This window comes from Stegodyphus dumicola, chromosome X1 (assembly GCF_044657685.1).
Source record: "Stegodyphus dumicola isolate Sdum_Otavi_A_Nest chromosome X1, ASM4465768v1".
In the NCBI taxonomy this organism is placed as follows: Eukaryota; Metazoa; Arthropoda; class Arachnida; order Araneae; family Eresidae; genus Stegodyphus; species Stegodyphus dumicola.
This window is the reverse complement of record NC_140780.1, coordinates 260952923-260977990: the sequence shown is the minus strand read 5'-3', so window position 1 is coordinate 260977990 and position 25068 is coordinate 260952923. Positions and strand designations below refer to the sequence as shown.

Genomic DNA, 25068 nt, shown 5'->3' with positions numbered 1-25068 from the left:
CAAAGGCACGATGCTGTGCACTCCACCGATCCATATCACTGTCACACTCGAAATGGCAGCTCATTAATACACGAATGCGGCATGAGCTGGCGCGCATTCATGCAGTACGTCATTGTACTACGCAAGTCAAATTACGCTATGAACGCTGCCGCACCCTGTACTTCAAGGTGAGAAATTTAACTATTTAAGATCGCTTCTCACTGGTTCAGCTGTAAAAGCTATAAGCGGATTAAGGTTAACAGGAGAAAACTATACAAAAGCCATCGAAATTTTATGACCGATTTGAAAAGAAAGCAGTATTAGTTAGTGCACATATGAATGTTCTCTTATCCCTAGAGCCTGTAAGTCATTCAAGTGATGTATCCAATCTAAGAATATTTTATGATGAAATAAAAGTTCAAACTAGAAATTCAGAAATATTATATTCTTAATTTTAATTCTTATGGTAGTCTACTACTTCCCATTTTATATAAGTATATACCATAATATTTAGTATTACAGTTTAATAGAGAAGAAAATTTCAGCAAAGAAAAAACAACATGAGACCTTATCATCATTTCGAAAAGGGAGGAAGTAAAGAAACAAGAAGTGTCTGAAAAGTAATAAACCTTTAGTCTTAACCAAGAAACATTTTTGATTTTCCTGAGTTAAAAAGTCATCAAAAATAATTAAATTTCTAAGTGATAGATCTAATTCGTTTAGAAAAATAAAATTGTTTAAATCCAAAGTAAACTTTACCTCTTTCTTTTTAAATTTATTGTGCAATTTTAATAATTTTTTCTTATTTTTTGAAGGAAACTGAAGAAAAGGAACTGAAGAATAATTTACAATATCTTCTTTTTCTACTCCTTCATAGTATGATTCTAGAGCAATTTAGTATATTTCGGATCATATAATTGACTTCCATACACATACAGCGTATCAAATTTTAAGAAATCGTATATTAAATTTAGTGTTAGATTACTTTTTCTGAACGCGATGAACCTGCAATTAAGAGTTTAAAAGACCATTTTGGCAACAAAGAATGATGATCTGAATCAACAAATTCTTCTAATTCAGTATAATCATTAGTCCAAAGTACTTTGTCCCTGAAGGACTATTGTTTTCGTTTTGCGATTTTGCGTTGAATCACTTTAAATGTCCGTTTCACTTTTCAAACTGTTGCCACCAAATGTTAGAGTCCTGCATTATATTTGAAGAAATTAAATAATGAAAAATCTGCATAAATGTATGTATATTTCTCGCATTGTGATAGAACAACTGTACATAGAGCCATCGAATTTTGAATGACGTAATCCTCCTATGAATATGGGCATGTGGAAGACCAAATTTGAAATTTGGAATTTGTTTTATTATCGATTTCATATTTTGTAAAACTTTAACGAATTTTTTAGTATAACTTTAGATTAACTTGATCCCTATAACAAGAACTCCTTATCTTGATAATATTGCTTTACATTTGATACGGCTTTCGTGTTTGAGGTCATTTTCTTGCAAAAAGATTAGCAAAGATATCCGAGAAAGATTCAACTGAGAATTTTTCTTCTTATTAGTGGTTATAGAACTTTAAGTTACAGGGCTACTTATCTCTTGCAGAAATTCCGCCTATTGATTTTGAAATTGAATATAACAATAATAATTTTCGAGGCAATGGCAACTGATACTTTGGAAGACTGCATAAATATAAATGTCCCCTCCCCCGAAATTCCTAATCCAATTACTTTAGAGCCCATAAATTTCTGCGATTATAAAGAGACTATTCAAATGTGTTTTCATATGGTTTTCTTTACAGATGGCAGAAAAATGAACAATAAGGTTGGACTTGCATTTGTTCATTTTGAAGATCAATTTGAGGTTTGCTACACTGCTGGCCACCGTAAATGCAACAACCTGAAGGAAGCACGCAAATAACATGAAATTTACAACATGCATTAGCGGAGGTGAGATATGCAAATGATTAGAATTCCAGCGCAAACGCACATCACGCGTGCCTGTGGCGCCACTTCAAAGCGCTGTTTAAGGCTTGGAGTTTTTGACGATTTCAAATTCGAAAATTGTGTTTTTCTTGGGATATTTTTTCAAAAAAAAAAACGATCAATTATGCCTCGTAGTAAACAGCGATCATCGTTTAACCAAGTATACGAGTTCGACAGAGGAAGGATATTGGCTTAGCGAGACTGTGGATTATCCTTCAGGGTGTGTGTATGTGTGTGTGTATTTAATTATGGCAAAGCACACTAGGGCTATCTGCCTAAGGAGAGGGATGCCTTCGTGGAGGACTTTCTAAAGGAAACTGGCTCGTATACACGTTACACATGGGGAAAACCACGAAAACGCCCATGCAGCCAGCCCGTTCGCGGGATTCGAACCTCGGACCGAACTACCAGTGTTCAGCGACTTTACCGCTCGGCCGCTGGTGGGCCCTTATCCTTCAGGGAAATCGGTAGTCGTGTTGGACGAAACCAAACAACTGTAATGCGGATATGTGACCGTTGGATGCAGGAGGGTACGACGGACCATTGTGTTCGATCGCATCCACCTAAGTGCACCACATCACGTGATGACAGGAATATTATGCGCATGGCAGTGACGGATCGATCAGTCACATCACGAACCATAACACAGCACATTCAGTCTGTAACGCATCATCCAGTGTCTGCGCGTACCATTCGACGCCGTTTACAGCAGAGTGGTCTACACTTGACGCAGAACCACAGACGTCTCCACCGCCAATGGTGCAATGAAAGAAGAATGTGGACGGCAGAATGGATTGAAATTGTTTTTACTGACGAGTCACGCTTCTATCTGCAACACCACGATGGTCGGATTCGAGTCTGGAGACGCCGTGGAGAGAGGATGCTGAACAGCTGCGTTATGCACCGCCACAGTGGTCCTGCACCGGGTATTATGGTATGGGGCGGTATTGGATATCACTCTCGCACTCCTCTAGTACGCATTGCTGGTACTTTAAACAGTCAGCGCTACATCTCCAAGGTGTTAGAGCGAGTTGTCCTTCCTTACTTTCAGGGCTTGCTCACAACCATATTTCAACAGGATAATGCGCGACCACACGTGGCACGCATTGTCGAAGGGTTCTTCGTCAATCGCCAGATTGAATTGCTTCCCTGGCCGTCTCGCTCTCCGGATCTTTCGCCGATACAAAACATGCGGTCCATGGTTGCTGAACGATTGACTCAGATTACATCTCAAGCTGCCACACCAGATCAACTTTGGCAACGTGTGGAAGCTGCTTGGTCTGCTGTACCCCAAGAACACATCCAAAGTCTCTTTGAATCAATGCCGAGTCGTGTGTCTTGTCTTTCTTGGTGTTGCAATTTGGGTGGCCAGCAGTGTATTTTAAGCACCGTGTTCGGAATGAATGCATAGATTTTCGAGCAGAACTTCTCTGTATTTATCTTGCCATCAAATAGACCAAGGGCAATGGAATAGCATTCTAAAGATACCTTATTTGTTCTGATTCTCTTTCTTCTCTTCACCTTTTGAACAATAGTAACAGCAGAGAAAAATTAGTAATCGAAACTCAATTAACGGTTAGTTCGCTTAGAAATAGGGGAATTTATATCCGCTTTGCCTATGTGCGTGCTCATCTTGGATTCTATGGAAATTAAAGAGTTGATTTCTTAGATAGAGATGTCTTAAATTTACCCATAGATATCAATATTAGCATAGTAAATAGTTATTGGAAGTCCTTTCATTATAAGAAGCTTTTAGCTAAGTAGAATGAAGAATATGTTTCATATTGTAATGCTGAGGGCACCAAAACGTTCTTTCCTTCGCTTTACCAAAGATTGCATTCCGAGTTTTTCCTCTGTATTAATTTTAAATTATCTCAGTTTTTATCTGGTCTCGCTAAATTTGCAAGTTACCTGTTTCCTTTCAATTTAAGATCAAATAATTTATGTGGGCGTTCAAAAAAAGCACCTCAAGATGGGAAATATTTACTTGTTTCCTGCCCTACCTTCGATGGCCCTAAACTATGTTGCAGAACGATTTGAAAACGTTCGGCGTGACTTGGCCAGAGAACTTACTTGTTTTCATGAAGTCTAGACTGCCACCTGTGGTGCACGAGGAGATGGTGAGTGTTCAAAATAAAAAAAAAGGGAGGGAGTCTTAGCTTTCAAAAAATACTAGAAAATAATTATAGAGTTTAAAGAGGCCGTGAGCAACCGCCCTTCTAATCGATCTAGGTGAATATTTATAATTTTTAGTATTTCTAAACATGTCCGTAATTTCTCGAAGTGTTTTTTCATCTCCAATGTATGGACATGGTTTCTTGTTTTATATTACAATTCAAAATGTTTTTTCCTAATAAATGGAGAACAGCGCTAAAGCATGTTGTCGTAGTAAAACTGAAAAATCTTTAATTCAATTTTATACGCAATTTCGTGGGTGGTAAAATTGAATATCACAGCATTCGTAAAATTTGTAGATAAAAATTAATAATACAAAGTATCTTTGCGAATGTGGAAAACAATATTCTTTTGCTCATAAAAAGTCATTTAAACAGTAATTATCATATCAAATAAGCCTGCACTTAGATCGTCCGAAATGGGGTTAGATTTTTAGATTTTAATTAACAATTAATTTATCGGAGAAACATGTCCGAAAAATCCGGACGTGTTTTTGAATGTGTTTTCATATATTTGGGTGAAAATCTAAATATACAAAAAGATACTCAAAATTGTCTTTCTAACATGGTATAAATGTTAATATCCCGAAAAAAATTCCTTTTAAAATTCTTTTTCCTAATAAATGGAGAACACGCTGAGATCAAAGACTATAAAATGAGCTCATAAAAGTTTTAAAACAACTCAAACAACAACAAAGAGTTAAAAGAAAGTTGATTTAATTTAAATTATTGGATAAATATACAAGAAAACAGGTAAATATAAATATGTTTTAGTAGATTTATTATATTTAGATATAACAGATTATTTAGGTAAAAGTAAGAAAGTATTTATTAAAAAAAATCCAAAAAAGCGTAATAAAATTAAGAAGATATTTGATACTTTTAATAAAATTTTAATATTTGATACTTTTACTATAAAAACAGATTTTAAAAACCTGTTCAGTATTACAATGTTTTAAGAGATTTATTCAGGAAAGCTATTGGAAATATAAACGGTAAAGTAGCTATCATTACAGATAATTGTACATTAATACATAAGGGTGAAAATCCATTTCACCCTTATATATTATTCATATGCTGTCTACTAAAGATGCATATTAATTATATATAGATGTTTTAAACCATAAAATCGAATATGAAGAATTGGATATAACTAAGTATGTTTTTCATTTTACAGGTAATCGAATTACCTGAAGGTATAATATATAATTCCAATAAATTTTTTAATCCTAAATATTTATAAAAATGCATAAGTGAATAATTGTTGAGCAGGCAGGAGACAGACTTATCAAGGGGAAGTTGCCTCCAAACCTAACTCTTCAATTATTAAATTCGTGTTTGGTCATCAATGTAGGCAAGGATAAAAGGAAAATTCAAAACTAAAAGTAAAACCAAATGTTGCGAATTACTAAAAAGAAATTTAAACAAGTGGAATTTATAGAAATTAGCAAGTAAAGACTAGAATAATTAAAGTCAATTAAGAGTAGAAAACCAAAGTAATTTAGAAACTCTTTCCTTGGAAAGTTTTTTGTAGGCAAGAGTTTCTAAATTACTTTGGTTTTCTAAAAAATCCTAATTTACTTAAACCTTAAAATTTACTCCCTTTAAACTCACTTGTGAAGCAGTTGCAGATGAGCCAATGAATTCTGAATTGTTTATTTGATTGCAATTAGGTAACATTTCGAAATATCTGGCGTCAGCGCTTAGCTTCGGGTTCTCTACTAAAGGGAGTCAGAATTATTAGCAAGTGTTTCTTTCCTCCCCACACAACCCGCTACAGTAGCAGATGATTTCGAAATATCTTGATTGGGGAAATGCAGCAAAGTATGATGTTCTTTCATGCATTTTCAACAGCTAACTTTCGAACGGCAACTTTTTGCAGAATGAGTTGGATTAAAAGCCAAGCAATTAAAACATAATTTATGTTCTTAACAAGTTCAAGACGTTCACTTACAGTCATTTTCAAGAAAGAATTACATTTATATAACTTGTGAAAATTGTTACCCTTAAAAAATACATTTAAAATATTGACTTTTAACATTTGACGCCAAAACAGTTACCTTTTGAATAGGTTGACCCTTTTTTGCGTTAAATACATTAGATGACTTTGATGACTGCAAAGTTCTAGCATGACGTTTTAGAAATGTAATAAGCTCAGATAATTTAGGTAGCTCATTTGCTTTTGAATCTCGTTCCCACCAAAGACGAGTGGAAACATCTAATTTTTGCAGCAAAATATATGCAAGAAACGTTTCTGAGAATCCCTTCTATTTTTTGGTCTAAAATTTCCAGAGACCTTACCAGAGACTTTCATTTTTTGCAGGAGAAATTGACACGAAACGCTTTATTTGAGTAAACACCTGATCACGTTTATTGGAGTATCTTTCTTCTAAAAGATCCCAAGCAATTTTATAGTTGCTGTTACAAATTGTGATTGATTGAATAATTCTAGCTGCTTCGCATGAAGCGATAACTTCAAATACGAGAGCTTTTGGGATTCCGATAATGCATTATCTCAGAGGACAACCAGTGTTCTCTTGAACAGTTTGCTGTTCAGTCACTTATTTATCAAAATCTTTTTCATCAACTGCTTCAAATAATTTATTAAAAATATCTGAACACTCATTGTTAAATTTTGCACATTTATTTTAAGAAAGCTCTAGCTGAACCGAATCACAAGTATACGTTTCCAAAGCCGAAGTAGCTTTCGTTATACTTGCTTTTAAAATTCTTTTCTTAATTAACAATGCCTCCATCTTTAACGTTAATTAATAATGCAGAACGTATATGAACAAAGTCACTTACCCTCGTTTGAGGTAATCCATTTGAAAAGCGCAAGTGGCTATTCGAAATGCACTAGTTGTTTCTAAATATCTTGATGAAGGAGAAATAACATGTCACACTTTCTATCACTTTAATAACACTTCCTATTTTAGCTTTTAAGTAGCACTTTATCCATAGGCACTAATTTTTACTCCGGCTCAACGGACTACAAATGTTCGATAATAGAATTTAATCACACAAACTTCTTTAACCACACAAACTTTAATCACACAAATGAACTTCGCAAACAAATTTAACGGACTGTAGAATTTTTACTATTACATGTGTTAACAGAATTTGTACACACATATATGGACTTTCTTGCAATCCACACTTAAACATACTGTTACGGATTTGGTATTTGAATAGGTAATGATAATTGAATTGTAAATTAAATGGTTTTATTTCCCCCACAGTGCAGCGCGTGACGAATATAGAAAGAAAGCTAAGCCGGAAATTGAAAATACAAGAGCGCGTGCATGTAACATTTAATAAATATCTCTTTTTGATTTCGAGAAAGTTCCAGAAAGTTCTCGCGCGATTTAAAAATCTTATAAAAAGGAGGAAAACCTCTCAATTCAGTCAGTCAGTTATTTTTAGTTAGATTGTTGTTGTTTTAAGAGTTTGTTTAGAAAACTGCTCTTGCTGATTGTAGCGAATTCATGTATTAGCTTTCTTTAGCTGTTTTGAATTAAGTTCTATTGAACGTTTGAGTAGTTAAAAGATGACTACTGTGAGATATTGTAATTCTGTACGAATATCTGAGGAAATTTAGGAATAATTTGAGGAAATTTAAGGTTATTTACTGTGATAATAATAAATTTTGTTCATTTATTATTATCACAGTAAATAAGCACGCAACAATACATTTCACAAACCCGAATTACCAGCATACAATCAATGGCGGCTAACTTTTCGCATTCTTCTTTTCTACTCTTAGTTACCAGATCCACACGTAGACAATACTTAAAAATGAATCTAAATCTTGGCTTCACTTCTTTTCTGTTCGCGTTAACAAGATATATAAATGATGTAAAAATTATAAGGATATACCAGAATATGCAGAAAGTTATAAAGTTTGAAAATTCGAATGAAGTTAATAAAGAAGTAAAATAGTAGAATTAGTCATGGTAAGACCACTACAGAATGATTAATTGTAGAATTGACAAATTAAAGTTGCACTTTAAAATATAGTCTAAGTAAAGGCTATTCAACGAATTGGATATGAATAAGATTTATCGATTATAAAATAAAATGCTTAAATGAAAAGTATCGCTATGTTTCAGAAATTTAAATATGTAAATTTAGCTGAAATAGTAAAATCAAGAGCGTGATTACAATCGAAAATTATATAAAAAAGAGTTAAAATGTAGAGAATGTTGGAAACTGGAAAGAAAAAAAGTATAAAAAAAATATGAAAATTAAATCTAAAATTAATTGTTGAATTCTAAAATTAAGTTGATATGTATGGTGGAAAAAAATTAGAGTTTGAAATTAAAGTACTTTAAAATTTACGAAACAAGTTAAAAATTAAAAATAGCTGATATATATGGCCTGAAAATAGAGGAATTAAGCTAAAATTAAGAACATGTTTGAAATTACGAAGGTTAAAACGTATGAAAATAGCTACAAATTAAATGAAAGTCATGTACGTAGCCTGAAAATATAACAATTAATCTGTAAATACAGTAATTATGTTAATAATAAGAATATATTAGAAATTACGAAGGAAAAATGTATGAAGGAAATCAAATAAAAGTCATGTATATAGTGTGAAAATAGAAATTAGTTAAAAATTAGAGTACATTAAATACACACATGTCCATAAATTAAGGATAATTCGGAGTCACGCGGAAATCGAACTCTAAAGTAAATATATCACCTGTAAAATCACTACACACATCTTCAAGAATCATATGCAAATTTCAGGAAGTAACCAGATGACACCGATGGTACGTCACAATGACGAGAGTGTAAGGAATACAGGCAAAGAAGTAAAATTGTTCGCAGGCACTTTATAAGCATTTCAGTGCAATAACCGAATAGTTATGACACAAAGGACGCATTTGGATGATTTTTTACGTGGTAGAATTATCGGCCGTCTGGAATGTGGGCGTACCCAACTGGAAGTATCAGACGAACTTGGAATTGCCCATAGTGTCATCTCCGGGCTTTGGCAACGATTCCAAGATGATGGTAATGTGAGTAGACGTTACAGCACAGGTCGCCCCAGAGTTACAACGCCGAATGAGGACCGCTATTTGGCAGTTACTGACATAAGAAACAGGCGGAGCACAGCCTCAGACCTGTCTCGTCAGCTCTCTTCAGCCACTGGTACGACAATTTCAAAGCAGACCGTGTACAGACGCTTAGGGCAGATTGGTCTATATGCTCGTAGACCTGTCAGATGCGTTCCACTTACTGCAACTCACTGTCGCCTGCGGTTAGCCTGGAGTAGAGAGCATGCATTGTGGACACCGCAACAGTGGGCTTGTGTGATGTTTTCCGACGAGTCCAGGTTTAGCTTGCAGTCTGATTCTCGCTGGACTTTCATATGGAGAGCTCCAGGTACCCGTTACCACCAAGAAAACATCATTGAGGGACACCGTTACGGTGGTGCAGGAGTGCTCGTTTGGGGTGGAATTATTCTGGGTTCCAGAACTGACTTGCATGTTCAAATTGGAACCATGACAAGCCAAAGCTATCGGCACGTCACTCTAGAACAACAAGTACGTTTGTTTTGGGGCGCCATGGGCGCACAATTTGTGTTTATGGATGACAACGCCCGTCCTCACCGTGCAAACATCGTAAGCGAATGCCTTCAATCGGAGGATATCACCCGTATGGACTGGCCAGCATTCTCACCGGACTTGAATCCAGTAGAGTACGTGTGGGACATGCTTGGCCGACGAGTTGCAGCCCGTCAACCGCCTCCTACATGTTTACCGGAACTTCGAGCATTGCCTTTTTGAGTGGTGTAATATCCCCCAAGATCAGATCGATAATTTGATACTCAGTATGCCTAGGCGTTGTACGGACTGTATTACATCGTCTGGGAGACATACAATGTATTAACAATCATACCAACCATGTAATATTGGTTTTTTGTAGATAGCTTTTTTTTTGTAATTTGCTCCAGGGAGAAAAAAATCGCTAATTTTTTAATAATATCAAACATATAGCATCTTTTTTTTTTTTCTCTTTACCTTTTGTTTAATAAATAAGCTTTACAAATAAGTCAAATTAATTTTGCTTCTAACTCTTCCTTTGCCTGATTTTGCATTATCCTTAATTTATTGACATGAGTGTAATATGAAGGTTAATATTCACAAAACAAGCTATAAATGTTACAACTAAAATGAAGTAAAAATCTATATGATCAGAAAATATAAGAAATAAGTTAAAATACAGAATATGTCGAAGACCACAAACTTTAAAAAGTACGAAAAAAGTTAAAAATTACATCTAAAACTGAATAATATAATAAATAAATAAGCGTATTTTACAATTACAGTTGTAAAATGTAACAAGATGTATAGGATGTTTGGATGCTGAGAGACGTGAAGATTGAGCAATGCTCTAGCCGGGACCAGAACCACGGACCTCTCGAATACGCGCCGAGTGTACTGACCACTATACCACAAAGGCAGGAGAAATACCTTATATAGTTCCCATTTTAAAGGGCGCCTGGGTATTAGGGGACCTTAGTCGCCAAATCCTGGTGGTGGAGAATCATAATTCATCACCCTTTTTTTAGTTCAGGCGCCACTGTAGAGACATTACGATTGTTGATGCTGATAGACGTGAAAAATGAACAATGCCCTCACCAGGACTCGAACCACGGACCTCTCGAATACGCGCGGAGTGTGCTGACCACTACACCACGATTGCATACTAAGGCGGGAGAAATATTTTACAAAGTAAGTTAACATTAAAAGTATTGTTAATAGATATGAAAATAATTCTGGATAAAATTAACTTAGTAATAAAAATTTGTAATGTAATTAAGATTCCGGTAAGTAAATGTGGTATATGAAGATAAAATTTAAGAAACAATATAAAATTCTGAGTATATTAGGAAATTATGAGGATTAAAATATACGGAAAAATTGAAAATTAACATCTAAAATTAAGGCCTTCTGAATGAATCATTAAATTCGAAAATAAGCGCCGTTAAGGATACCTAGGAAATAACCATCACACACGTAGTAAAATGGATGGGATACGAAGAATAATACAAAGGTTAAAAATTTAACAAAGGAAATTACATCCGGTAAATCAGTAAAAGATCTCTTATCAAACTGTGACTTCGAGATTACACTAGTGAGTCGTCATAGTAACCCGCGGTAGCCATAACTACGGTTGCCGGTGCCACTCGATAAAATCTAAATTTTCATTGTTGCCATTCACATATCTTTAATTCCACAGCAGCAGCATGCGAACTCCTTCACTTTAAATCTCCACCCTTTCCTCGTTTATGCATGACGTAACCTTCCTTTCGGGAACTTTACTGACCACGCCGCACACCGCGTATTGTTGAACTGTCACATTTCATCTACTGGAGAGATTATGGCACTTGGAATAATTTATCATTTATAAACAAAACTGCCCCATTTGTCGGAGATGGAGTGATGGTCTGTACCTGTATCTCTATTAGTGGCTATATCGACTTAAACATAATTAGAAATGGATCACTGACGCCTCAAGGATGTTTCGAACATTTTAGAGGAAATGGTTTCTAATCACGCATAACCTTTAGAAATGTTTCAGCAGCTAGAAACCACTCTTCTAAGGGAGCAGAAGACAATGACCCAGTCCCACATTGACAATCTCAGTGGCTCCTTGCCTCAAAGGCGTGCAACACTGCTTTTGGTCAGGGGAACTCACATCCCTTATTAAAACTCATTAAAGAGTCCGTGACACTTAGCCGACGGGACACTTAACCGACACCAGAAAGCCGACAGGACATTTAGCCGACACGGACACTTAGCCGACAGGGCATTTAGCCGACACAGATACTTAGCCCACAGGTCATTTAGACGACACGGTCACTTAGCCAAGACATTTACCCGACAGGACATTTAGCCGACAAGGACACTTAGCTGGCAGGACATTTGCCCGACACAGAGAGTTAGCCGTCAGGACATTTACCTGCGGAACACTTAACTGTCAAGACATTTAGTCAACAAGACACTAAGCCGACAGTGACGTTTAGCTGACACGTACCCAATAATTATTTAAACTTACTATGAATTACAAAATTTCTCGACTTATCCATAAGTCCAATATTTAAGTTATTTTTTCACCTATCAGTAAAATTCATTTTTTGATTCTTAAAGATCTCTTATGTGCTTTTAATCATTGGGATAATTTAGCATTGTTTGATATGTATCGTTTGTTTTTGTGTGTAATTTGTGCTTTATGTGTTCCATGTCATATTTTTAATTGATTTTAATGTGTATATTAATGTGTTTGTAATTTATATATATATAACATATGTACTACTTTCCCACACAATGTCTTGCATCAATTATAGCCCCTGTATGGCCATGTAACAAATTTATTTATGATCCAAATGAACCCCCAGTGTTCCTGGGAGTTGTTGTCTCTAGACAGTGGAGGGCGCGGAACATACGCCTGTTTACCAATGTTAAACACCAGGCGTCCCAGTCCTCCGTCACCTGTAATCTATTTTGAAAGTCGCGATGTGTAATTTTCAATATAATATGTTATATTGTTTCATGTTTTTCTTATAAAACGTAACTTTCTCAATATCTGTTAAAAATGTATAAATTTTCATTTGACTTTTCATTAATTTTAATTATTTTCTCCTCTTTCATTCCTTCTCTTTCTCGTTTTTGTTTTAGCTACATGGTAATAGGGAAATTTTTGATGCCCATTTCCCTAAATGCATTTATAAAGTTCTAGCCTAAAAAGACAATTTTTATTGGAAGAGACTGGTTATATATTAAGTAAAATGGTCACTCTATTTCTGTTAGGGCCAGCAGCGGCCGAACGGTAAAGTCACTGAACACTGGCAGTTCGGTCCGAATTTCGAATCCCGCGAACGGACAGGCTGCATGGGTGTTTTTGTGGTTTTCCCCATGTGTAACATATATACGAGCCAGTTTTCCTTAGAAAGTCCTCCACGAAGGTATCCCTCCCGTTAGACAGATAGCCCTCTGGCTTTGCCGTAATTACATAAACCAAATCTATTTCTGTTAGGTGGCCGCAGGCCACGAGGTACGAGTTTTTGTGCTGTAGCCCTATCCCAGATTAATAAATATGCGATGCCTAACCTGTAAATACCATTCTGGAGGGTGTAAATAGCATTTTAGATAAAAAAGTAGTTCCAGTGTGGCAAGGAGTAGGGCGAATCACTCTACTTCCTGATAGGGAAAGGAAATTTCATTAGTGGGAGGAGCAAAACTACTTTATACGGGAATGAATGTAGTGTTATGTGTTGAGCAAAGTAGTAATGAAATGTGAAAGTATTAGAAATTTAAAAGCATTGGGAAGAGCGAGATTTATTTTACGAAAAGAAACACTTTGCAGTTCTGGGACTTTTCACAAAAGTATTCCTACAGCTCTTCTCAGTATCTCAGAGGACAATCAGTAGTTACGGCTTCAAATTACTAAGAAGGATATACACAACGTAATGCAAAGCACATTAAAAGAGCGAATCTCGCACGGATATCTGTCAGTACTCCGAACTCAACTTTTAACTAACAGCTGAGAACTGATGCTCTCTTCGGTCTAATATAGCTTTCCCCGACCGCCGACAAATCGCCATTATTTTCCAGTGTTGGAAATTACTGGAAGGCATATACGGCTCAAGTTACATATAAGGTTCGGATAAGGTTACAGTTACATATAGGTATCAATTACAGTACCAATTATAATTATACAGAGACCGGATCAAAATGTTCCTAAATTGCCGCCAAGTATGGCGACTTTTGGAGATTTCAAGCCAAATTTGCTACTAAAAATTAGTCGCCAGAACCATCACCAGCCTGGCGATATTTCTCCAGTTTAGCAAGATGGCCATTTACTTCAATATTAAACGGACTTGCTCCTGTAACTTTACTTTTTCCGTCGGAGATTCGTTTTTTTTCAGGCATTACATGTTACATTATAGAAGAGGTACCACAATGTTACATATATTTTCACTAAAATTATTTACATATATTCCAGATTTGTAACAATACTATTGAAAAATGGATTGATATGCATTTACGTCTCATACAGCAGAATTATTGCAATGATTATAGATCTGTCATTATAAGCTAATCATGATCCTCACGATCTGTTTTGGTCATCTGCGAAAGAACAGAAACTCAGTAACTCCCGACATAATTATGACTAAAACTTTATCCCATAAATTTTAGTATGTAATATATGGCATGTCCTGTTTAACTACCTTTCGGTTTTGAAACATCCGCCTTCTCATAACGACAGCTTTCTGTCTAGCACATAGCAATTTGTATACACGAATAATAAGAAATCTGCTCCGCGTCTCTTTTTGCAACATATTAAACGAGTCATATATTTACGTCGTACAGAAATGAATGACACAAATGCTGCCACAGAGCAGAATACAATTTATTAACAAAAAACTGATAGTACATCAGTTAGAAATAAACCCCGCCCATATCAATACTCTTCTGCCATATGACTGGGTGGTTCCGAATGGCTTTGGTAAACCAGTCTGTGGGGATGTTGGTGCACCACTTTTGGACAATTGCATGCAATTCGGCAGAAGATTCAACATGTTGTCTACTGATTGCGCCCTTCATCTTGTTAAGCAAGGCTTAGTCCGAGGTCTTGGTTCGAGGTCCGAGGTCCACCCACTTTGCACACACATTTGTCATATCCAAATCACCCATGCACAATCGCATTCAATGGTCCTTGCGCGAGTCCTGTCTCTTCCTGCATCTTGTTGAACGTTATGCGTCTGTTCGCCATGATCAAATCCGACACAGCTGCCACATTTGCTGCTGTATGCGATGTTGCTTGTCGGCCTGCGCTAATACCTTTGACTGCGGTCTCCACTCCACTGCTGAACTTGGCCAACCAACGGGAAACCGTACACCTTGAAGGTGCTTTATTCCTGCACACCGACACCATGCGACGATGGATCTCACTACCCTGTATCCCTTCCTCTTATAGGAACCACTCTGATAAACGCTGACCGTGATAATTCCTTCCATCATTGCTGTCCACGCTCTCAATGACGACGCCGACAGGGACGAGCGCTGATTTATACCGTTCGCTTGCGACCAGCTCCATCTACGCATTCTAAGTAGCTCACGTCCCCTTGTGTCTATTTCATTTGTTTTCTCTTCGCTTAATGTAATAGTTTCGCTGTGAGAGCCGTTGTGTCAATCATTTCTGTATGATCCAAGTACATTGCGTTTTTTGATAAATTTACAACAGAGAACAAAGCAATTAATATTTATATTTGCTGCATATTTTTAATAGAAATTTAAGTTTTTAAAGATCAGTAAAATACCGTGCTGTTCTTCTTCTGTCCGTTGCCATTCTTGGGTGTATTTTTAGGAGACTTGTTGATTGATTCAACTTGGCAAAAAAGCCTTTCTACTTCTTCAAAATTCAGCTCTGGATCCTGATTTTCGCAGTTTATTTCGCTCCATATAGAGTGAGCTAAGCAAATACAAAACAAACAGCAGAAAAAGCAGGTTTAGACATTTTAAGCTGAAAAGTAAAAATTTCGAAATGCAAGAGTGAGAGGACAAGACTGACTGCAATGCTATTTGTTACTTTACTGGTTTTTGTACCAAAATGAAGTTAAAATGTATTATTTAAATTTAATACGATCTAATAATTTACTTCTGCTAGGTAAATGTAAAAACTATGGAAATAAAGTGTTTTCTGGACAGATTACGCTCTGCTCTCAGAAATACAGAGAAGAAATTTGATTAAAAAATAATAAATACATGAATAAAGGAAAGACATGACGTTGAATTAACTAAAACATTAACAATAATAGTAAAAGATGCCATCGTAATTGATGTTCAGTACACACTTTTGTTCGAATATTTCATGAAACTAACGTTGCCTATAAAATTCGAGAAAAATACAGAGTTATATGTATATCAATTATAAAATGGGTTTCATGATTATGCATACTTCAAACATTGTATTAGGCATGAACATTTCACTATAATGCATTTCAGTTCACGTTGACAGTGTGTTTGAGAATTCCTTTTAAGCATAAACATAATCAGTAAACAAAATGTTTACCTTTCTCTTCCAGTTCGCCTATATTTTCTTCTGAATTTCATTAAGAATTTACAGTATATGTATACACATCAAAAGAAAGTTCTATGATATTTCTGCTTAGCTAAATGGCATTAAGATTTTCCAGTTTCTATTTCCTAAAGCTAACTTTAAATCAAACTGAGAAAGAGAAATAAAGATTATTAATATCCAATGAAAAATAAAGGATATTAGGTGCACAAACTGTGAACAAAATAAAAGCATTAAGATGTTTATATAACAACCGTGTTATAAGGGAATTTATTAAATGCGGGAGACATTTTTACATAAAATCACTCAGTTAAAATCTTAAAAACTCTTTTATTCTTTATTCTGAAAATTTTTTTGAATAACGTTAACGTAATAAGACTGATCTTCGAATAAAATATAATTTGCTAAAACATTTAAAATAACGCAATACTAAAGCAATGTTTTCCAGTCATAAGTGTTAAGCAGAGCTAACTTTAAAAAGTCATTTTATGATCGGTCTATTTTTGTCTTAGTTCGTGACTTCAGAGTAGCAAAGCAAGCAACGGAAGCAACGGCTTTCGGTCAGAAAGGACTGACAAGACGGACTGAGGGACTGATCAGACTGAGAGACGCGAGAAACGAGAGGAAACGTTTTCTAGAAATAATTTCTCCCAGAACCAGTTTGAAGGAGAGATTTCTCATACTGGAACAGCAATTTATACAAAATCTTCCCAGGTAAAAGAAAAGAAGCCTATTTCCTCCAATAAAAGCGGTAAAGGATTTCTTGGTGTTTGAGTCAAATTACCAAATGAAGACGGCATAGAGAAATACACACTGTGGTTGATAATTGTGTGTGAGATATTTGCAGTGTTTGACCTGTTGTCCAGGTGCTTTATGCCCCCACTGTTCTCTACATCAAGGAGAAAAAAAGAGAAAGGTACCGTTGATCGCTATTGAATTTTATGTTGAATTACGTAAACTGTCCAGAAGGTATCTGAAATAAAGTTACGAAAGAACAAGATACTTTAAGGAAGGAAACACAGCGTACAGGATCAACCGATAAATGGGACCGGTTACTGGCACTCCTCAAATAATAATGCGTGATGATTTGAAATTGTGTGAAATTTGTATTCAGTCTGTATCCCAAAGATGGATTGACCTGCATAAATAATAACGAATGATAATATGCTACGAAGTTTTGCATCGGACCGCTCCCCTCTCAATACGATTAAAGAGAAAGTTCGTAGTTAAGCATTCGCCAGCAACGAGGAATAGCAATAGGCTGTCAATCAGTGCTACTTCGAAGCCACCTGAAAATGTTGTGCGAAATGAAGACACTGCATCCAGATGGGTGAGAATTACCTTTAATATTCATGTATACATACTGGCAATTAAAGTATATTCTGTCACTATATCCATCTCAGTCCAAATCATTACTCAAAGACCCAATGCCTCTCACCTTTTTTTCTTTTCTATTTTTGTTTTATACTGCACAGGAAATAAAAAGCAATTTGACAAGTGCATTATATACACATAGTTTAAAACTATTTTATGTATTGCAATACAGAATTAAAATTTTATAAATGAAATAACCGAGTAAAAGAATCATTTCAAAGCATTTGAAAGATCGATTATCGCTTACCTCTAACTATAAAAGGTTTCAAACTCACCATTTACGTGAGCACTTGGTATTTTTGCCCAGTTTAGAGTTTTCATTTTAGCTTTCGGTCTAGGCAAAGTGTTGTACATCGTCCTCTTATCCCAATTTTTCAATTGTTTATTCGAGTGACCTTCGGACCATGATGATCGTATGCCTTTCGTTCGAGGAAGGTCCAGTGAAGTGTGAGATTTTTGTCTCATTTGTGAGTCTAGTACCGGTGTCAGAGGAGGCGGTGGAGGTGGAGGTGGAGGAGGTGGAGGTACAGAAGACGGAGAATGGCATAGGCTCGAAACCGATTTATAAAGTTGTTTTTGCAATACTGGGAATTCTGGTTTTCTGGAATCTCCTACCCTCGCAGACACATTCTGTTCTTTATCACTTCTCGCCACCTCATTAGCATCATTATTTTCACAATACTGCCTTGCTGAACTATTTTCAGAAGAAGTCGAAGAGAGGTCCCCGTCTCCAGATGTGTCTGAGAAACTATCACACAGATTTCCATTCGAGTAATGAAATTGTTTGCGAGTTCTTTTGACTTCCATACTGGTCATACCATCTCTACAGTTCTTTGAGTTTCGTATATCTGGAGACGGAGATTGGATAGTTACTGTTGGAGGTGAACTGTGCAAAGAATACTTTTTAGATTTATTAAAAAATGGAAGTGAGAAAGTCCTTTTCTGCTTATTAGCTTCGTCTGCTGAAGGATCATTCTGTGGTATCGGTGACTCGGATCTGAAATGTGACATATCATTTTTTGAACAAACATTTTCCTCCTTTTTCTTTTCAGAAGCGTCTTTTGTAGTTTCATATTTTACACTAGACCTTCGCGTGGATGAGAAATGAAATCCAAATATCTTAAAGAAACCATTCGTAAGTGCCGACTGCTGAACCTTTTCCTTTTTATCAGCGCAAACTTTCTTCTCGAGTTCAGAATCTTGGATAGATGTAGGACTTCGAGGACAACTGCTTGCAAATGATTGACTTCTAGACACTGGTACGCCAGAATCGAGAGAGCCAAACGACTTCATACTACCTTCTTCTTTATTTACTTCTCTTCTACGCATTATTGTATCTTCTATAGATAGACAAAAAGTCGTTTGAGTTGTTTTGGATTTCAAAATATTTTCACGACTTTCTATGAGCATCCATTTCCTCAATAACGCGCTGGCGTTACTAACAGCTCTTTCAGTTATTTCCTCTAGAATGCTCCAAACGTAATCCCTGTAACAGATAATTTATTGCATTTAGAGTATCTACTCATATTATATATGTATAGATAAAGCACAGGAGATTGAATTAAAAATCTTAAGTATATTACGTACTTCCTAAGCATTAGAAGTACATGAAATGAATTAAAAAGCTTGCATTATATTTCATAAACAGCGAATTGAAAAAACAATGGATATTGTACAAATTATGCACTATCCATTTTTGAATGAATGTTTTCCTGCATGAATATTACTGTATAAAACTAACATGTTAAATTATCTATATCATATAAAACAATAAAGAACAGACCAGAATAAGTAGGTATCTGTACTTTTATCAACAGTTCTACTGAGTTAGCTTTCCTCTTATTTCTCAATACATAAGCCCCTGTTAATATTTTACATTAAGTTAAGAGATGCAAAATATCAGAAAATAGGCTTGAAATTATTCCAGATACCTTTTTTAATACATTACATACAACATTATATACTTGATACAACGAATGTATTACTTACGTTTTCGAATCATTTGGTTCCAGTTGATTAAGGTTTTGAAGCACAATTAAAAATGATGCAGATAGTGGAGTATCTTCCACCTATAAAAAGGAATAAGGTATGAGCTTTATTTCTACAAAAAACAGAAAGCTGTTGCAGTTTCTTTTTAAGTAAATTCGCTTTTCTATAAAACACATCGCTTTATGTTCAGTAAAACACTTTTTTATTTTAATATTTATTTAAATTTTATCGAAGGTCTATGATTTCAATAAAATGGTATAAAACGGCTATAGAAATTTTAATTCGCCTCTCAGCATATTTCTGAACATTTGAAAAAAGAAAGCGTGAGTTTAAAATGCGGTAAGATATAAACCATGAATAAAGCACAGACCTTTATTGCCGTTAATTTTTAAAGACAATATATAACTTTGACAAGGTGAGCAGGACTGATAAAGTAATTCCGAGGAAGAGGGAGAGACCATGTAAAGCGTTTCTAGCTTTACATGATCAAGTTTGGATCACAGAAGACCTCTATATAGTTTGGTGGAAATCAGTGTGTTTTAGCGTCCATGTCGATTGCTGACAGCTTCCGAGATCATTTGACGACGAAACACATTAAAAAGAAAACGAAGGAGGAGAAGATAAAATGACTTTATGGAGTTGGCAAGAGAGATAACTGGAGTGCTGCAGCCACTTAAAATATCCATTACCGTCCTTTTAAAGCTCATCTAGGAGGTTTCTAACACGATAGCGAGGTGCACAGATAATGATAGAATTCAGCTTTATGGAAACTATACCGGAAGGAATGGTAAAGGGATGTGACTCCAAAGTTTTAGAGTCACATCCCTTTTCAACGCAATGGAAAGATTCAAAAAATGAAGCTGTCATCTTCGCCCATGGCACTATTTGAATAAGCTTCATCATAGACATGACAGAGAACCAGAGAACTGCAATTTCCTCCCCAGATCAGCGCCAGAAGAGAGAGAAAGTACACTTCAACGGGGTAAAGGGCATGAATCACAAAGAAAGCCTAAGCCAGCTTTGAGGAACCAAACAAAGAGAAAGCATCCACCAAACATCAATGTAAAACTAGCGTAACGGGTTCCAAGAGAAACTGGAAATGGTCAAGCGCCAGTCATCGAAGTCCCTTCCCGTCGCAGTGCGAGTTACAAGCGCCCAGCTGAGTTCCCGGCTCCACCGCAGACGACGAAAGGAAAGCGAAAGATAGCCAATCCCGAGGAAGCTCCAGAAGGAAACCCATCCCAGACAGCAAGAATGAGTCCGAAGACTTCAAAGGAGGCCAGAATTCCGATTCCCACAAACCCGGAGAAGTATGGAAGATTTATCGGGAAAGGTACTAAACAGAAGGATCCTCCACTGTATTCTGAAGATCGGCCTCAAAGGAGAATAAGACTACAACAACTATCAAATTAGCCAACGGGGGAGTAGTTCTTGACTTAAAGAATAGCGGGCTTCACTGGAGAAAAAGATAAGTGAATTTTTTTCCCTTTTAGCAGAAAACTCACTTTGATTTTATAACATGTGCAGAAGTTACTATGTAATTTCAGTTTTACGTCTTGAGAGATCATTTTTGTTAAGTTGTCAAAAGCAAGAAAATTGAATTTGGTTTCGCATGTCCGCGATAATTTAATATATTGCTGATTTTAGTCGGAAAAAACTCAGATTTTGGAGAATTAAAATGAGAATTGTTGGCGAAATTTTGCAAAGAATATTAAGCAACTAGGCTTTTTGAAGACCTTAGTTTTCGATTATTTAAATTCTCTTGGGGAAAATTGTAGGGTTTTACTTTATTTTAAAATAGTTATTTTGATTTTAAGAAAGCCTTTCCATTACTCTCTCATTTTCCTACCTATGCATACCGATGCATATGCTATGAATGAATTTTCACTTTCACGCTCTATGCAACATGGAGAAACTACTATTTCAACTAAAGTCTGAGGTACTTTAGTTAAAGAGAGAAAGACAGCGTGTACTGCCTTTTGACCGCCTTGCTGTTAAGAGTTAAAGTTTTCTAGTTTAACGTCGTGCTTATTACATGCCTATTAGTCTAAGCCGGTGAATTTTAGATAACATCCAACTACGCGGTAAAAACTCTTTGGAGCTCGGGCTGTTTAGTTTTGTTTAGAATTACATTTTCTCTTTTAATTTCAAGCCAGAAGTGTTGGTTTCCTGTACGCTGAAGATGGGCCGTATGTAAATATCTTGTGTTCAAATAAAAGCGTAATTTAACCCTTCTTCGGAATTGTCTATTTACTCTATAAGAACTTAGCGAATAGTGGCTATACATTTCTGCTAGGTTCTAACAATTAAACAACTTTATTTAAGTTAGAAAATTACAATATATTTCAGCATATAAAAACCTTTTTCATCACCTAATCATTTTCCATCTGCAAGCTGAAATTTCGGACGAATTTAAAACTGCACTTATAATTGCAAGTAATAATTAGAATTAAATGCCCGTACTTTATCCAATAAAGCTTGAAAGACAGCAAAGTGAGAAAAAGAAGACTGTAGTCCAAGGCATCGAGCGTGGTCCTCATCCGCCATTTGTGATTTCACAAACACTGAACACTGAAGCTGAACTTCCTCGTCTGGCAATTGCTTTAACGAGTCCAGTAAATCTAGCAGACCTAGAGCTAATTATAAAAGTGGCATAGAGAAAAATGAGTAATACAAAATAAATATATTTTATCAAATATTATTTGTCGTCGACAAAGTAAGCTTTATTCTTATTCAATCGTTTCAAAGAGTTCAAGATTTCAATGACACTCGCAGATAGCGTGAAAAATTCACTGAATGTTCTTTTATTTAACTTTCCTCAAAATAGTAATCATTTTTTAGAATTCTAAAAATTGCTTTATTTCATATCTGTCTTGAATAGTTTCTTTTCTTTAGTAAATTTAGAAGCAATAACGTACCTCTAACTTCATTTCATCATAAGTGTATTTAAATCACTACCAAAAGAAAAATAATTTTAAAAAAAATCTGAAAGGTTTCAGATTTTAAATTACGTCCAAAGCGGCGTTTTTTTAACGTTTTGTGCGTTACATTTATTTATTAAATACCATGTTCTTTGCACTTTAACCGCAAAATTCAGTTCAACAGCAATGTCCCAAAATAATTTTAAAATGAGCATATCTTTAAAATTTGCGATACACAGTTCCGCGCGCTGAAGATAAAAAGGTCCCCCCCCCCGTAGAGTGTTGATATTGCTCGCTTTTAAATCGTTGAGTTTGTTAATCAAAAATTCGCTAAAGATTTACAAAATATGAAATCGATAATAAAACAAATTCCAAATTTCAAATTTGGGTTTTCAGATGCCCATATTCGCAGTAGGATTACGTCATTCAAAATTGGATGGCTATAGGTACCGTTTTTTTATCACAATGAAAGAAACATACATACATTTATGCAGATTCTTCATTATTTAATTTCTTCAAATATAATACAAGACTATAGTATTTGGTGGCAAAGATTTGGAAAGTGATACGCCGTTTATAGGGTTCCGACGCAAAATCGCAAAACGAAAACAATATTGCTTCAGGGACAAAGCCCCTTTGGACTCATCAATTTACAGATATTACGCTTATCACATATAACGGATTTTTCTCAACCATACTGCCAAGTTCTATTTTACAAACATATAGCGCATTTTTTTCATGCTCTAGATTTCAGATTCATACTTCTTCCTAATTAAGGTGAATACATTCTTTAGTGAAGTACAGAAAATTAGCTTACTTTTTTATTTACTAACCAAGGCTTTTTAAGTTTTATTACTTTCCTTTCAATTATCTTGCCGCATGAAGGTTTTTAAAATATTGGCGAGCCTTAAGCCCTTTCGAGAGGTTTCATGGTAGGTTCCTCCCTTCCAGACTACACTCCATCAACTCCGAGGCGGACTTCAACATTCTCAAGCGTATAAAACCGACCTATCCTCTGTGATGTTCGCTGGGCTACACTTTTGCTGAAGAGAAGGCTAAATGACCAATTGGTATTGGCTATTCCCCGCAAATAGATTAAGTGACAAGTGTCCGGCCATCTGAAAGAACAAACTAAATCTTGCATTTTTACATTAAAAAGTATTTTAATTAAGTATTTCCTCTTGAAGGACTAAGACCTCTCTCTCTGTTTCTCGCAGAGTAGTTCAAGTGAGAGCGACTGATATATTTCAGTTTAAAAATTAAAAACCTTTTTAACTTTCGTATTCTTCATTTAAAACTGAAATATTTTGCTTATGAAGAAACAAGACCTTTCCGTTTGTTTTCAAGCCAAATAAGCTTGAAACTTGCCAATATCTTAATTCATTTTATATCTTTATAACATAACTATCTTCTTTTACTCATAAAGGATGCTCACTTTGTACTGAAACTATGGTCAGAGGAAGGTGACTGGTGAAAAATATGAATACTTGGTTAGTTTATGGTCATAGCTGATTCTTCTAATAACAAAATTAAATTTGGGGATTATGGGTATTTCCAGGGGGGCAACGTGCATGTGCTAACACTGTTTCCATCTCTCTAAAGAGAGGATACAAAGAGTAATTAATATACTAGTGGTAAAACCTCCCGACAGTTTATAGCAGATAAAATGTGGTTCTTTAGAATCTGGTATGACTAAGCAACGCTGACATCCAAGGCACAAAAGAAAGGAATCCGTTGTAACTTTGGCAGAGTAAGTTTATACGATTTTACTCTAATTAATCCAGATTATTGATAATTTGGCTTTACCATAACTCTCGCCAAATTCCACTAAAATACAAACTATTGAAGTATGAATGAGTTTCTGTATTCGAAGTTTCCCATGGCAGCCTAAGTTGGTCGCCATTTTGTAATAGCTTTCCTAAAACTGAAGTTTCACTGGTCGGCATAAGTTTCTGCCTGCCAAAATTTCTTTGTGAGCGCTTAATTGGGGTGAATTAAGGTTTAGTTACATGTTGTTTTTTCGTCTTCTGTACTGGATTTAGTTTAAATTGCATTTTGCTTACTCGCACGCTAGCAGAGTTTAGTTTCTATTATCTATTTAGTTTATGTAGCATTCAGATTCATATATTAATAAACAATTTTATTCTTAACTTTTAGTTTAGTTGCGATCTTTTCAGTCAGAAGGCAGACGAGAATCCGCGTCGTCTAACAGTCTGTTAAAGTTACTCAAAGATAGCTAATAAATTAAAAGCTAATAGCTTAACACTATAAGTTAGAATGGTATTACCTGTCGATGGGACAGAGTGAATATATGCCGCGGTTACAATTAATGGAATCGTATCTAGAAACCTAGAATCAAAAAAGAAAGAACATAGGGAAAAGTCTATTTAACAGTGAGTAAATGGGTGTCTTGGTTATTTGGTGAAGTATCGCGAAGCTCACAACGGTTTTGGCGACTTATTTTTGTAGTCAAATTTGGCGAGAAGTCGCCCAAAGTCGTCAAGCTTGGCGAACATTTGGCGACATTTTTGTCAGGTCCCA

The 25068-nt window shown here is 35.6% G+C and overlaps 1 protein-coding gene across 2 annotated transcripts in view; it reads right to left on the bottom strand.

The window, feature by feature from the left end:
• The window catches only part of LOC118206137 (inverted formin-2-like), a 290618-nt gene that overhangs the window by 103946 nt on the left and 161604 nt on the right, over positions 1–25068 (bottom strand). For both annotated transcript variants that reach the window (XM_085807614.1, XM_085807615.1), the window contains 4 exons: positions 22070–22242; positions 19607–19686; positions 17893–19103; positions 15486–15637 (listed from right to left, as the gene is read on the bottom strand). In XM_085807614.1, coding sequence (XP_085663740.1) covers positions 15486–15637; positions 17893–19103; positions 19607–19686; positions 22070–22242 — 1616 coding nt within the window. The remainder of the gene's footprint in view (positions 1–15485; positions 15638–17892; positions 19104–19606; positions 19687–22069; positions 22243–25068) is intronic.